Here is a 16,562-nt window from a genome sequence, read left to right as displayed (position 1 = left end):
ATGGCTCAGGAAGTCCCTGAAAACCCTCATGAAAGACACAGGAATACAATAAAGCCAAAGAGGAAACAAAGCAAGGAGATTTCAATTGCATTCAATTGCAATCAGTGTTTCCTTCAATAAAGATACATTGTCAGTTAAAGATTTGCTTGCTTGTAGCATGGAAAAAAAATTATTTTCCTTGCTCAAAACCAAAGTTGTTCAGACTTTCTCGGATAAGAACTAGACCTATTAGATGCAGGGACTAGGAGATTGTAAATATAAATGTAAATATGTAAATATAAAAGAAAGCTGTAGGACCTCATTATATTTAATCCAGAGGCTGGATAATTGGGAGCTGACTACAGAGTTTATGTATATTTACATGAAAGTTGTGGTAGCCCTAGCAAGAAGTTCTGTCACAGTTTCTTACTCTTTGTTAATGAAGAAGTATGTTGTTACAAGTTTCAACTGGTTTAGATTTTTTGTCCTTCTAGAAAAATCTATTCTTCCAATCCACTGTGAGAATATAAAAATTTAAGGACCAGACCCTGGGTTTGTGGCATATACACTATATAGTGTTTTTTCCTGTGCACAGCATTAACAAAGTGTAACTTTGTGTAGACTTTGTGTGTACTAATGCATCTTTGCCAATACCCAGCTGCAGTAACACTGAATTCATAGTTGGATGTCTTTTCAAGCCCTTGATAGTAAAACATTGAAGAAGTGAGAGAGAGCTCACTTCTCTTGTGAAGTGAGAACACAGTTCAGGAGACTCGATACAGTCTCTTGGAGGCTGACAGAGAAAAACAGGTTTGTAAATATTAGAGCTTTAAAAACAAGCAAACAAAAAGACCCCAAACAAAGCCCCTAGAATAATATTCCTACTTCTAAGAAAATTTCAAAATAACAGTTAGATATTTTATTTCAGAGAAATGTTTTGTCCAGCAGGGGGTTAAGAGTATTTTGCAGACAGAGAACAGATACATAATACATTTACAGAATTTCATGCATTAAATATACTTAGGTAATTTTTAATCATCATTAATTTTGATAACATTTGAATTAAAAGCTGTCTGAGGCTAAATGGCATGTATTATTTATTTTTGTTCCACTTTCCTGTTTTCATCATGCAAGAACCAAAAGTGTTTATTTTACTGGCAATATTAAAGCAATCATATGATTTTGAGTAAGTCTTCTGAGATTGTTTGCAAGTTTTTTTCTCTTCTGCATGTCTGCTTCCTCCCAGCTGGGGGCTGGCTGTTGTATGGAAAGGCCAACCACGTCACGGAAAAGCCCTGTCTCTGATCAGATGGGCTTAATATAAACCAGGTTTGCTGAGAAAGAATTAAAGAGGCAGCCCCAAAGCAGGAGAGGATTTACTTCGGCAGAGCTGCTCAGTGTGTCACAGCCTCCCGAGAGAGAAGGGCAGGGGGAGCAAAGGACCAGAGTGGCTGCAGGAGCCTGGCACAAGTAAGAGTGGATTTGGACCCAGTGTTTTACTGAAGCTGCTGGAGACCTGGGCAGCTAAATGCAGTATGGGGTATCAAAACCAGTTTGAACTTGGGGCATAGTGTGGGACAGGGACTCGTTTGGCTTTGTTTAAAGAAGGATGACAATTTGTTAGAGGCTAAATCATAAAATGTTTGTGTTTGTGATGGTTTTGTGAGTGACTGCTTGTTGCATGTTGTGAGTTACTCTCTGTTGTTTGACTGAATCAGAGCTGGCTTTACTCATCTGGTCTTTTCAATGGGAATACTGCAAGGAAAATATGCATTTCAAAATTTAACCACAGTAAAAATTTTATTTTGTTTGTGCAGCAGCCTTTTGTTAGTGCATGATTTCTTCTTTAGATGTATTTCTTGCTGACAAAGTTACTGTGACTAGGACCATGCAAATGATCTCATTTTGCCCCAAAGTAATGCACATCACAGAGAAAATACTGTGTATGCTGTAATAAGTTCAGACAGTGCTTTTTCTGTATATTTGTCCTATGTCCTGCTGGGCATTTATTTCCAGATTTTTTCAGACAGTTTTGTATGAAGAAGAATAGCAATTTGTAAGCATTGCTTTGCTGCTTTGCTGTACATTTTATCATTCATCACCTCTTATTGAGGTTTGAAGGTGGTTGGGTGAATTTTATAGACAACTGTCCTATTTACTCATGGAGGAGAGAGCCGAGAAACATCAGATACAGGGCAAAGAAGAAAAATGTCTAAATAACGGTCACTTTGGGAGCTGGAATGCATCAAAGTAACTTTCCTAAAAATGGTAGCTGTTGGCCTGTGAGAATGACATCACTGTTCTCTGCCTCCAAGCAAGGCAAAATAGAGTTTGCTGAGTAAAATGTAGTTAAGAGCTATGCTTATGTAAAAAGAGTGAACCTATCTAATTACTTGTGCAGTAACGAAGTTATTGATTTAATATCTATAAATTAATGGGCCTTTCTCCCAGCGATATCTCCTGTAGAAGCTATAACCTGTACCTCCTCAGAAAAGCTGTTGGACTTCACTATGTCCTCCCTCTTACCAGCCAAAAAGTCACTGTTTGAGGCAGAATCATTCTTTGTTTATCTGGCCACAGACAAGACCCAAATCCACCCCATGACAGCAAGACTTGCTTGCATGACTTTTTATACCAGGGTGTTCTAAGAGTGTAGTGAATCATTGCTTTCCCAAAAGTTTCAGCTCTTAACTGAGATAATGAGAAAGATGCTGTACACCCAGCTGCACTGGCAGTGGGAGGCAGTTGAGAACAGTGCCTCTGTTTGTCACCAGTCAGCCCAAAAGATGGGGAGCATTGCCTGTCCCAAAGGCAGTCTCTTGGCAGGGCTACAGCTGCTGTGTAGGATGGGTGTGGTGAGCACTGTCCCTTCATTCTCCTCCTGGGACACAGCAATGCCTCCCTCTTTCCAAGACTGGGCTTTTAAAGGCTAAACAAGATAGAATTTAGCATGTGAGGATGGTATTATCCCTAGGAAACAGGCTCTGTCTCACTAAGGAGAAATATTTCTTTGTGTACCACCAAGTATGAAAGAGTGCAGAAAGGCTAATTTTTCTTTTCTCATGCATTAGGTCCCTACAGAGGAGAGTGATATGCTGCCTAGAACCTACTAAGAGAGCATTTCTAAATATATTGTGGGTAACATTTGTGATTTCCCTATTTTTCCCTAGGGGCTGAAAATGACTCTCAACAACGTTACCATGCGTCGCACCCACAACAGCAGTATGCATCAGCAGCAGCAGCGATGGAGCATCCCTGCTGATGGAAAGAATCTGCTGGTCCAGAAAGACTCCAATGAATACAACCCACAGAAACGATACACCATCAGTCCTGATGAATATTACAGGAGGAGCTGGTCCTCGGAGTCATCCGACTCCGTCATCTCCTCCGAGTCTGGCAGCAGCTGCTACCGGGTGGTGCTGATCGGGGAGCACGGTGTGGGGAAGTCCTCACTGGCCAACATCTTTGCAGGGGTGCACGACAGCATCGACAGTGACTGTGAGGTGCTGGGAGGTAGGTAATTGTGTCCTGGGGTGTTGGTGTTTGCTTGCAGTCAGCTCTGCCTGTAGTAATTGGCACAGAGAGATTTATATTTAATATAAATTAGAGGAACAAACATTTGGGTCTGATCATCAAAACTGAACTCAAGCATTTCTGTTAAGAGAACAAGAAAGCAAAATAAGATGAGTAAGATACTCTCCAACAATGACTGAAAGCCACTCTAAGAGAGCAAGTCAGATTACTATGCTATCTTGTTCCAAAATACCTGTTGGAAACTGCCTCATTCCTGCCTGTGATGATGCTGCACAAGGGGTGTTTCAGCTTGCATGCTGGTCCAACATTTGTGTCACCACTGGCAGCACACGGCTGACACCAGCTTTCCTTGTGGGAGAGAAAACAAGTGAAGGTCCTCACAATTTACAATAATTAAATACTTTAAAATTATGTATAAAGAAACAGTAATCTCAGCCTTTCTGTATAAAAACATTGCATTAGTGCAGGCTGTATGGAGTTTGAATAAAATATATAAAATTTTGAGTAAAAGCCTTGTTTCATGTTACTTGCATGGTATTGGTTCCTCCAGGAGGAAAAAAGAAAAAGGTCCTTCAACAAAGTAGGAAAGCTCCTGTTGCCCATCAGGGGGAAAGGCACAAGCTGTAGGGTTTTCTTTGATGCTTCCCCCCTGTTTTGTTTAATTGTAAAATGTTCTTTAATTGCAAAGATCAGATCATGCAGAAGGTGAAGCTGTGGCACCAGGTCTTGAGCTATATTGTGTGCAGGACGTTGATATGGAAAGGTTGTGCTGCTGTGAAATCTGCTGTGTCTCTAAGGATGCAGTCTCTGTTCCTTTCAGGGGACATGCAGTTTACTGCCTGTTTGTTTGTCAGTAGACAGAACTTTCTTTGTCTCTCCCATATCCCTTCCATCTCCTGCCTGTATTCCCTTGGTGTGATGGTGCCAGTGTTACCACAGAGAATTTCAGGGCTTCTCTTCCAGCCTTCAGTGGGGCATAAGCAGGGTAGAGTTTTTGTGTCTTTAACTCTCCAGTTAGAGGAGGTTTTGCCTAGGGTTTAAAAAAGCCCAGCATCAAAAAGGTCAGACCCACATTTTCCTTGCTTGCTGTCTAGGGCTGGGGACACAGAAATTTGTGCCTTTGGGGGATTTGAAATTCACTGATTTAGGTGTGCTCTCCCTTCAGCTTCTGCCATCAGCTTTTTCCATAGTTCTACCATCTCTTCAGCCTGGAATATCTCTGATAAAGCTTTTCATAGTGCTAAATGAATGAAGTAGAGTGGGATCCTTGGACAAGCCATCAGAAAATGCAGCCGATTCCCTTTGCACACCCTTGTCAGGCAGTTTTCCTTCACGTGAAGCTGTGTGGTTTCCTCTTTCCATCGCACTCCCAGCAGCACTGACAGACTTTCAAGACCAGCTCTGCAGAGGTGTTGGAAGTCTTGCTGTTGATCTCTCTCTCGTTTTTTAGTGTCAATTTTGAAAAAAGCATGAAATTACCTAAGCGCTCACTTTCAGTTTTACATTCTAGAGACTTTCCTTAGGACTGACCAAGGTGCAAATCAGTGCTGAAAATTACTCTTAAGGCATAGCGTTTTCAAGGAGTGTGATTATGTATTTGAAGCTTATCTTTGTGTAACACAGTGCAGGAGGAGTCTTCTGGATGTTGTCCTCTAGTGAGCACAGAGCTTGTTCTCAGACAGATGCTCGGTCACATGAATAAACTACTTTAGCTTTACAAACTGGAACTTTATCTTACACACTGGAAATTTTATTACATAAGACAATCGTTTCAGGGTAGCCAGCTCACAGAGGAGTACAAAGCTTTTATAGAGGCTTTCTTATTGATGGTAGGATGAAGCTAACTCCTAAACACAAATGTCATACTCTTGGGACCTGAAAGAAAACCACTCCTAGTGATTAGCTCTGTCTTTTTAATCTTGAAATGTTAATCATGGGCTCCATTTGACTTTAAATGTGTAGTATTTTTGGCTCATTCTTTTGCATGGATATAAATTCCTAGCTTTGAGGAAAGGCTTTGATTACAATTTAGGGGAAAGTTCACTTCATCAGGGCCCAGCAGAAGCCTCATGAGGCGCAGGTTAGACACAGCCCTATCTGTAAGTGTGGTTGGGACAGATCCTTTAAATGCTGCTGTGCCCTAAGGCTGGTTTGGATTTTTTTCACTGACCACTACTATGAGATCAGAAATAGGTCCAGATCCCTCATCACTCATCCAAATGTCCCCCAGTTCAGGGAAGAGAAGAAGCAGAATTTAGACTGAGATTTCACAGCAAGGGCTGATCAAAATTCAGTGGCAACAGCTCCTTTAGATCTAGGCAGAATTTTGCCACATGGCATTTATAATCTAGGTGTGATTTTTTTTTTTTAATGGCCATAGTACAAAATAACAGACCTTCTATGTTTTTTTTCATTTTTTTGCTATTTGACATCAAAGGTGATGTGGGAAACTCTGTAATGGGAGAGAAACTAATGTGCAACAGAAGTCTCAGTCTCTCTCAAACTCAACAGCTGTGGTCTCACAACACCCTGTCCTCCTCACTGAGTGGGCTGTTCACTGTATTGCTCTCAGCAGCAGTGACTGTTCACCCGTAAATTGTCCATGCTAAAGCGAAAGCAAATATTTTCCATTACTCAGCCTCGCTGGACTCTGCAGCTCCCATGGGGCAAATATTCAGCCTTTGGTTATTTCTTCCACTGGTTCTATTTTCTCTCTCCCACATAAGATAAAGAGAGTATCAGCCAAAATAATGAACATCTTGTTTCCTGATCTTTCAGCCTCCTTCATCTATCATGGAAAGTAAGGCAACCAGTAATGAACAGAGTGCAGGTTCAGTGCTGATGGAAGTGAGGAAAGAACTGGATGTGAGCCGGACTAAAATTTGGCTCAGTAACTCTAACTTGTGAACAAATCACCCACATTCAACAACTTGGTTTTTTGCAATGTACATGATGACACTAAATAATACATTACCAACCTTTCTGCTTTTCTTTCCAGAAGACACGTATGAAAGAACCCTGATGGTGGACGGGGAAAGTGCGACTGTTATACTGCTTGACATGTGGGATAATAAGGTACTTTGACTTGTTCTGGTCAAATGCTGAAAGGAAAGTGCATATGAATGCCTGCTAATATAAAAAGTAGGGTTTCTTTGGGAAAGAAAATAGATGTTTTCCATAGAGCAAAATCAGGAAAGATACAGGATTAACCCTATGCCACATCAAGGCAAGCATGCCTTATGGCTCTGCAGTGTGAGCCTGAGAAGTGCAAGTCCTCATTTTTTAATACTAAAACAAAACAATTAAGCTTTCTTTCCAAACTATGTTCATTCCAGCCTAAAGCCAGTGCAATAAATTATCTCGGGCAAGTTTTGCCCTCCTTTGTGGTGAAGTATTCATACAATCACCACATTGGAATTACTTGTAGTAGAACTGTGATTCAAACCATACCCATTACAGTTTACAGCAGGAATGTTTTTGGATTCTCTAATGTTTTACTTTCTAAGTAAAAAAGTTTTACTTTCTAAAACCTGCTCTGAGCATAACGATGTCTGACCATTTAATTTTTACAGCGTGAGGGAGAATGGATCCGAGACCACTGCATGCAAGTGGGAGATGCCTACTTGATTGTCTACTCCATTACAGACCGAGCAAGCTTTGAGAAAGCCTCTGAACTCAGAATACAGCTCCGCAGGGCACGCCAGAAAGAAGATATCCCCATTATTTTAGTTGGCAACAAAAGTGACCTTGTCAGGTGCCGCGAAATTTCAGTGGCAGGTAAGGAAATGAGGGGCATAAGCCAGAGACAAACATTAAAAGTCACCTAGTAGCTTTTGGACAAACTACAGTGCTCTGGCTGAGGGAGTACTTTGTGATCAGGACTGGGCAATAAAAGAGCAATAAAACAACAGAGGACTGGAACAGAAGGCAGAGGACTGGGAAGGGTCTGCCAGATCCTTAAGCCTTCCTTGGTAATGCTGTTATATGTCAGATAATCCCTTTTCTATATTTATTAAGGACCATCAAAAAAGGGATTTTTTCCCTTCCAGCTCCTAGTGTAAGAACACTTCAATATACGATTTCTCTGGTAGCTGGAAACTCTTTGGATTCCCAACACATGTTTACACATAATAAGTTTAGCCCCCTTTCTTCTGCTGCCAAAAATTCTTTTTAACCAATTCTCTGTCCTCCCTGATGGATTAAAATTCCCTCTCAATCTTTGTTTTGCTAGTCAGGGCAAGAACGGTGCAGCCTTTCAGAAGAGGCTTCCTTACTGCCTTGCTTTGGGATGCTAAACCAGCCTTCCCTTGGCTGCACACAAATGAATAACCACTAAGACCATAAATAGGAACAGAGAGACTGTTGGGAACACTGCTGCTGGCTCTCAACATCTGCAGTCAGTAAAATCTCTTCTTGGAGAGCCTTCCCTAGGGCTGAGGTGACACACCACAATACACAGCAGTGCATTAGATGTTTTCAACTTGGCCCATCAGAAACATGGGTTCTTCTGCTCAGCGTTTTCTTTGTGCAGCTCTTCTGCTCTTCTGTTTCCCAGCTGAGCTAGACTTTTTTTCCTTTCTCTGTGGATGTACACTCTTCCTCTAGGTCCTGTCACAGTTGCCCCAAGTGAAGAGCTTTAACTGAGGGGTTCATAGGGAGCCCAGGGTTGCCTTCTCATTCCTCTTTGCCCAGCTGGAAAGTTCTTTTGAAAGATGAACTCATGTCCTTTTAGTGGCCCTGGCAATGAATTCACAGCAAGACAGAAGACAATAAATGGGTTTCTGAGTGAAAGACAGCTGTCAGGTTATCTTAGGTTAATGTAATTGAAGATAAGAACTGTGATTTCAGATGTACCCCTAAAGCCACAGACACAGTTCTGCCTTTATCAAGGGTTTTACACGTGTCTGTTCTCACTGAAATTGCTGCAGTTCCAAGGCTCTGGCTTATACCAGTGACCCATGAAGGAGGAAAGTGCCCTGCCTCCTGTGCTGTGCTGTATGCCTGGAGGGTGCCATCATCACCCTTCAGTGCAGCTTGAGGAAGTCTGCATTGAAGATGGCCAGGGGATATTGAGGCATTGCTGGCCTCCCAGCCTTCAGTGTCTCAGCTCAAGTCCATCATTCCGCACTGGCTGGGCTTTCCTCGGGGGGGATTTTCCACCCCCGCCTCCTCTGGGAAGCGGCTGTGACACAGAGCAGATGGACCATGGGCTAGGAGGCAGCATCAGGTGATTAAAGACTTATCTGTGCCTATATTAGGCTTGAGGAATTCCCCGGAAGCTCCGACTCCCCCGCATGTGGCAGCTTGTCTCCGCTTCCCCCCTCCCTGGGGCTTGTGATCCCACGTAACATGCACCTTGCAATTTTGCAGAGGGACGAGCCTGTGCTGTTGTGTTTGACTGCAAGTTCATCGAGACCTCAGCAGCTGTGCAGCACAACGTGAAGGAGCTCTTCGAAGGCATCGTGCGGCAAGTCAGGCTCCGGAGGGACAGCAAGGAAAAGAACGAGAAGCGGCTGGCGCTGCAGAAACGGAGAGAGAGCATCCCCAAGAAAGCCAGGCGGTTTTGGGGCAAAATAGTTGCCAAGAACAACAAGAACATGGCCTTCAAACTCAAGTCCAAGTCTTGCCATGACCTCTCAGTACTTTAAGAACGCTGGACTCTGCCAGAGCTTGTGACATTTTGTGGACATTATCTAACTCTGTCATGGGACAATCAATCAATCTATATTAGATTGGGCTATCAGTGACTTAGGTTCACAGTTGTGATTGTGATATGTGCTGGCATAAGAACAGCACAGTGCATGGAAATATCTCTCTTGTTTTTTGTCAGTAGTGTTAAAGGAAAAGTATAGACCAGAATGACCCAAAATTATGCTGGGAACTGTTCTGGAATACTCCTGTTCTTTCTCCTCTCACCTTTGGATAATAGCGTAAGAACCTCGAACGCCATGACTTGGGAAGTGAATACTACTGTCTTTACTCTTCCTCCTTTTTACTAATATTTCTTTATTAAAACTGTGTAAAGAATTGAGGAACTGACTGGAGATTGGTCCTTTGCCAGTTGGCTGGTCAGGCTTGAGCCCTCACAGCTGAAAAAAAAAGCATTTTTGTAGAATAACCACCAGAACACCTGTTTGTTATTTTTTCTTTATTTTGAGAATTAGTTTCAGTGAGTTTACACATCTCTTATTTTGAAAATATTTAAAGAAAAAATCCTGTAGTCGAACAAATTTTCCTCTCATATTTTCATATTATGGGACTGTTTTAAAATCATAGTAAAATTAAGATTAAACTGCAAGTTGTATCAAAGTGCATCAAGTGCAGGATGCCAAACCTTTAAAAATCACCTGAGCTTTTTTATGACACCACATGGACTTCTTGTATCCATCCTTGGCCTTTCTCTATGCCAGAGCTATGCTGTATTTATTGTTGTGCAACATAACAAGCATTTTAATGTCGAGGGGAAATGTATTTATTACCAATTTTCTTAAGATAATAATGTTAATTTTATTACTGTTTTCTATCTAATATCTTTTTTTCAGATATGCAAGTTTTTACTTACATGCCTTGTAATAAAATAAATAAAATATATGACTGCATTTGAGCCTCAGTAAGAAATCCCTAAGAACGTTTTCAAGTAGAGAAAAGATTGTGTATCCTGGGTAAGACTGGTGTTTGAGAAGTGCAGTGAGGATTTTTTACATCTCTGAACATAGTCTACACAGCAACCTTGGATCACAAGGCAGGAACCATCAGGAGCCTCAAAGATACAAGTGCACAATAACTCTGACATACAAATGGGGTTGTGGTGACAGAGTTAAAAATAAATCAGTTTTAGCAAAGGTGTTTGGCCTTTAGCCTGGAAACACTTTAGAAATGTAGATGAGTACTGTTACCCAAAATTTGGAGAGGAAGAGAAGTAGAATGATACATTCAGGGACAGAAAGCAGGCAGTTGGCATGGTGTGCCCTAATCCTCACTTACTGCTGAGCATAATTGTGCTATTTTCCTCTTGACTGTGCTGGTCAGAGGTACAGTCATTACATTTCTGCCCACATATGACTCAGAAAAGCCAAATCTCCAGCCTGGCAGCTCATCTTCCCAGAAGATGAAGGCAAAAGATGCAACACTAACAAAGTGAAACTTTGACTCCCCATTTTGGGCTGAACAGTTTCCACACACCAAACGCTCTGGAAAGGAGTGAGCATGCTGAGTGTTTGCCCACATTTCCTCTGCTGAGGGGATGACTTCTAGCAGTTCTCTAGGGGTAAAACATCACATTGCAGAATGACTCAATGCTTGTATGGTATTAGGATCTCCCTGGAAGGGAATTTCTGATCTAAAATAAAGTGTTGACAAGAACAGAAAAACTAAACTTTTTGAAATGAGCACAGACAATCCCCCTGTCGCTGGATTTTGGATGAATGCTTTTGACCTGTCAGCACACAACCTAAGGTCAACCCAGAGCAGTCTTGAGAATTTAGTTTTCAGAACTTTTAACCTCTCAGAACCTTTCCCCCATTCAAAAATGAAAACAAAATTGCCCAAATTAAAATAATATTAAAGATTATATTTATGAACTGAAAGTATAGCTGTATGCAAACAGCACATTTCCTTAGTCTCTTCTATATCTGTCAAGCTACAAATTTAAATTAAGCAGGTTTTTAAGAAATGTAAAACATCCATGGTGATCATACAGCCCTTAGGAATAAAAGCCATCCATGTTCATAGTACCACTGGATACACAGATGGTATGATAAAAATTTGGAGTTGCCTAGTAAGTTTTCATATCCCCACTCATCTCCTTCCACTCCTTCCAGGATGACAAAATTTCTTTCTGAAACATATGATTTTTTAAAGAAAAGGCCAATGGGGTAGGTCCATTCCCCTGAGCTGTCAGAAGCTGCTACAAAGAGCTGTGCAGTGGAGCAGGGCATGTCACCTGATTTTTCCTGTTCACAGCAAGCAGACATCACTGCAATTCTATATTCTCAGGCTGCTGCTGGTCTCTGAACAGCACAGCACAGCACCAAAACAATTTAAAGATATGCCTCTAGCTTGCATGTCCCTGTCAACCTTCCACTGACATCTTTGGTTCACCCTGCAGGCTCCCGACTTGCCCTAAGTTTTCAGAGAAAGCATGGGGGAAGCTCTGGGGTGAAGAGACACAAGCAGCAGCATGGAGCTGCTTCCCTCCATGGAGCTGAAGCTCAGACACCATCCGGGTGTGTCACTTCTGACCTGTGGACACAGAGTGAGAGAGCTGGTGCTGAGCATCCACATTTTGCACGTTTCAGTTTTGGAACTGGTCTAGTCTGATCCTGTGGATTGAATGTCCACCTGGGGCTGCAGAGCCTGAGATGCACTCCTGAAGGGCACTGTGAGTTTCACCTGATGGAACCCCAACCATCTGCTCTGATCTGCATGGCTCCAGCGAGCTGGGCATGGAGGAAGGGCTGGGGCTTTCCCTTGCAGCTCATGAGATTAATCTGAGTCATGGTTTTAGCTGATCATCACCAGATTACCAAATACAGCAACTCTTACTATATATAAAAGCTAGTGTACCTGGAATGACTGATTGGTACTAATTTAATCTGGAATGCTGACATTTCTAATCTTTAATATCCACAGTCCCTCTGTTCATCTCAGATATGGGTGTCCAAAACTGCTGAACAGATCAATCAGTGATTCTAATCACTGTTCTTCTATTTATTAAGTCAGGGCTACAGTGACAGATCCTAATGTGATAATTAAAATGCTGGACCCGGAGATCTGGCAGTGGCTGTGGAATACATGAGTCACAGCTGTGAGCAAACCAAGGCCAAAATGGCAAAACTCACAGAGTCCAAATAAAATAAAATAAAATAAATACAGAAAAAAAAGTCCAAGAACACACAAAATGCCAATTATAGTGTAATAGCTGTTATAAAAAGCTCTCTTCAAGAAAATCAGATTTGTGAGAGGAATTACAGAGCATGCCCAGCTTTAACTAATTTAATTATGACAGATGAACTTCATGAAAAAAAGTTTGCTTATTCTTTGGGAAAAAACACACATTGGTTATTGTGGCACAATGTGGATTTGCAGGGAGCAACAGGATTTTGGATTTGGGAGAATTATTGATAAAATTTAGTCAAGCAAAATAAAGACATTTTCAATAAAATCAGTGGATGTACTGTGGATTTGACCCTCATATATACAAGCCTTTCAACATCAACCCCTTGGGAAGCTTTAAAGACCTGAATTCTCTCTCTTGGGCTGTTTGGGATTCAGATACAAATGGGAGAAAGGGGTCCTGGCAGCAGCAGTACTGGTGATGATAATGGGATCTACAAAGGGTTGCTGCAGGGGAAGGAAGCAGCTGAGTTCTGTATCTTTACAATGTGCTACAGCTCTTCTTTTTCCCTGAAAAGGCTTTTTAGAGAAAGCTGTGGCGCCCAGAGAAGAGACAATGTACTGATAGGATCCCTGGACTAATAAACTATTGAATCTCCAAAAGTGAACCCTGCAACTCATTTCTTGCATCACCTCTGAAGACTGCAGAGCTGGATACACTGTGAAAATCATTCCTGAGCCTGTCACAAGCACAGGAGATAAATGCTGGTGTGAACTGTGGGGCTGGTCCTCCTCTGGCTCTCTTTCCTGGACTAACTCATTGCTCAGTTAGGAGGGCAAATGCTGTGGGCTGAGGTGGTGTTCAGCACACTGTGGGTTTTAATCAGATGTGGCTTCCAGGTGTGTTAAATAATATTTAATGAGAACTCTCTGCCTTGCCTGCAGTCCTCACCAGCTCTGGTTCAGTGAGGTAACACAGGACAGAAAGAGCAAGACAAAACACTGTTTCTTTGTCACATTGCTGGTTGTACACTTCCAGCACTTTTAAACATAGCAGACTCTGTGGGAGGTTTATAGAGTGACTTCTAAGTCTCTAAATGTAAACCACTCCAGGAAAAAAACAAGGAAAACCATGTTATCTTCTTCACTATGCTCCAGAAAGCTGTGGAGAAGCCTTGTTTCTGCTGTTGCTTCCAAAAGGGACCATGGGCCAGATGTAGGGATGCAATGCAGGGCAGGGATGGCTGCAGGAAATATGGTGAATCCCACCATATGTCACGACCAGAGAACCCATGATGTTAGTGTGCAACCTGACAGCCTCCCCACCTGCCCCTCCTTCTGGCATTGTCACTCCAGAAATCTCCCACACGTTGAGCAAGCCCAACTCCTCCCTCAGTGACCACCTCCCACTGCAATACTTCTGCATTTATCCTCTGTAATCACAAATGTGAGATCATCATGTTTTCCTTTTTTTTTCCTAGAGCCACTGAAATTCAGTGCAAAAATTACTTGTGATTTTAGTAATTTTGCTGCAAAAGGTTCCCTGCTGTCAGACAATGGGGACAACACACCCACAAGAGAGCACACATGTCCCGTATGGCTCATTTTACAGCACCACCTGGAACATGGTTAATGATTTGCTGAGAAATTGATTAGTGTAACACACTTCCTCCAAGTCTTGAAATTTATTCATGAGTCATTTAAAAATGCAGTTACTTTCTAAATAGCATGTGTGCATTTGAAAGCTTCCTGTCAGACACAGGTCGCCCAGAGCTGATCTTTGACTGCTCTTTGGGCCAACAGGAGAAAGTGAGGTGGGAATTTTCATTGAGAAAATTCAGACTGTCACATGGTAGATTGAAGGATGCCTAACTTCAGCTCCTGCATCTGTATTTACTGCATGTAGGGACTAGCCTTTCAATCTTCTATACTTTGAGGTTTTCCTCCTCCTCTTGATGCAATCTTGTGTCATGAATAGCTGCATGTGCTCCTCCTTGACTTGCTCCGTTCAGAAGCCACTGTGGCTGGAACGCTTCCTTTGCACCCATGGCAGGATTTTTGCCAGCAGTAGTATTTGGAAGTTGCCCAGCCCCACCAGGACATGTGGCACATGGACTTTGACAGAAGCAGCTCCACTGACATCTCTGCTGTGGCTGGGGTGGTGTGCCCAGCTGATGAAGCCCTGGGAACAGAGGTTGCCAGTGTAGCTTGGCAAAGCAAATTGGTATTCCTTGGTTTATGGACTTCAGACTGCCCCTGGATAATTATCAAGAAAGAATCTAGGGACCCAGAGAGAAGAAATGCCCTGCCACTTTGGACTTGGGGTGCTTCCAGCCCTGTGCTGTCTCTGAGAAAAGAAGGCAAAGCAGCAATAGGAGACGTTGTTTAGAGTATCACCTGCAGGACCTTGTGAGCAGCAGTTTTTCACTCACTTTCCCCACTACCTTTGTGAAACTGAAATTATCTGCCATTTCCCCCTCAGCCTTCTCCTCTCCACACTGAAAAGTCCAAAACTGTTAGTATTTCCACAAAGGCAGCTGCTCCAACCAATTAACTGTGTTTGTTATGCTTCACTGTTCCCTCTTTAATGCTGTGTAAGATAGAGAGGTTGCAGTTCATTCTGTTCTAGATGTTAAGTTTTAGAGAGTGATAAAACATAATTCTCTTTCCTGTGTTAGACAGTGATAAAACAATTTTCTTTCCTGCTTTCAGTCCACTTTTTGACTAAATCCCAGGTTTGTTGATATCTTTGGCTGCCATTACACACCATGTTAACACCAGAGTGAACTGTGACTGCTCACCTGCCGTCTTTCTACCCACTCAGTTTTATCAGATCCTTCATCATCAAAAATAATTTTGATGTTAACTATGCTCCATTTAAATGCATTGAGCATCTCTTTCATGTAGTATTTTGAAAATGGCTAATTTGCTATGCACAGCTTTTGTCCTAATTAGGGATTTAAATACATATGTTTGGTCACAGGGTACAATTTCTATGTGCTGTGAGCAACAAGATTTTCTTCAAAAGCATTATCAGATCAAGATCTTGTAGATAAGTACCTTATATGGAAGCCTGAAAAGAGGTGATAAATTGGTAAAGGGCAGCTCTGTCACTCCTGCCAGTGTTTGGGATTGCATCACTCAATGAGGAAGAACACAGATGCCTGCAGCAAATATGTTTGCAGATTTTTGCTCAAGCAACTAGTCTGGCTGATGTTACTCACACCAGTGGCATTCTGAGGATCAGACAGTGTCCTTTTTAATGAATCAAGAAAGGACTAGGTGCCAAGAAAGGATCTGTTGCTTGTGAGTAAGAAGTTATGTCATTCCCCTGCATGAGAAGGAAATATGGCATGGCTTCACCTGCTTCATTGGCCTCTTCCTGTACGGTGTGCTCTTATCTTCCATGGGTGGGTGCCTGGAAATGCTCTGCACTTTGGCACACATAGAAACAAGACATTGTATTGAGAAAAAACACAGACTTTTCTCTAAACTGCTCAAAGCTGTTCAGAACTGGAGGTATGCTGGATGAAAAAAAAAAATAAAATTTCCATGCAAGTATAATTTTCCATTTAGTTTGTGAAGGCAACTTCTTTAATAACTTGTGGTCCAGATTACCAAAAGCTATTCAAAAGAGCTGCAATCCATGTGATAGCATGTAGATCCACTAGTTAACTCACATTTTTCCTGAAAAAGTAACTTCATTCAGAGAATTTGGTTGGAAAGAGACCCCTCTGAGCTTACAGCAACTTCAGTGTTAAGGATGACATCTTAATTTTAGTTGTAATCCCTTCCATGACTTCAGATCCAATTATAGATTGCTGCTCAGCAAGCGTGTATCACTTAATGCCCTCTTCATGTTGAGAGCAATACTGCCTCCTTTTCTAACATACACGGTTGAAAGACGTCATTTTGAATACCAGTAGAGGACAATGCTGCCCACTGTGTTTTGGGAAGCATGTTCCTCAGGAAGAAGTAGGTGACCTCCAGCCCTGCCAGCTGCATGTGGATCACGGTGAGTTTGCTCTGCAGGGACATGAGGATGATAAGAAACGTGGGCTCTGCTATGAGAAGGCTGAGGGCTTACAGACCTGCTGCTGGGAGAGGTCCAGACAAACCTTATTTATGCTCCAGCTCTACATCTGAAGGCCACTACTTTTATAGTTTCTACCTGCAGTATTTCACCAGTGTGGTGATTAAGAAATTTTATTTAA

At 42.1% G+C, this 16,562-nt stretch overlaps 1 protein-coding gene across 1 annotated transcript; it reads left to right on the top strand.

Moving 5' to 3' along the window:
• Positions 1-1,296: 1,296 nt before the first annotated feature.
• On the top strand, positions 1,297-10,112 carry GEM (GTP binding protein overexpressed in skeletal muscle). The gene is made up of 5 exons (XM_085053220.1): positions 1,297-1,449; positions 3,150-3,492; positions 6,512-6,588; positions 7,086-7,290; positions 8,884-10,112. Exons 2-5 carry the CDS (start codon positions 3,159-3,161, stop codon positions 9,159-9,161), a joined length of 894 nt encoding a protein of 297 aa, XP_084909346.1. The 5' UTR covers positions 1,297-1,449; positions 3,150-3,158; the 3' UTR covers positions 9,162-10,112.
• Positions 10,113-16,562: the final 6,450 nt, after the last annotated feature.

This window comes from Lichenostomus cassidix, chromosome 2 (genome assembly GCF_008360975.1).
Source record: "Lichenostomus cassidix isolate B80296 chromosome 2, HeHo_3.0, whole genome shotgun sequence".
Taxonomy (NCBI): domain Eukaryota; kingdom Metazoa; phylum Chordata; class Aves; order Passeriformes; family Meliphagidae; genus Lichenostomus; species Lichenostomus cassidix.
The sequence above is the reverse complement of the archived record's forward strand: the minus strand, read 5'-3'. Positions and strand labels throughout refer to the sequence as shown.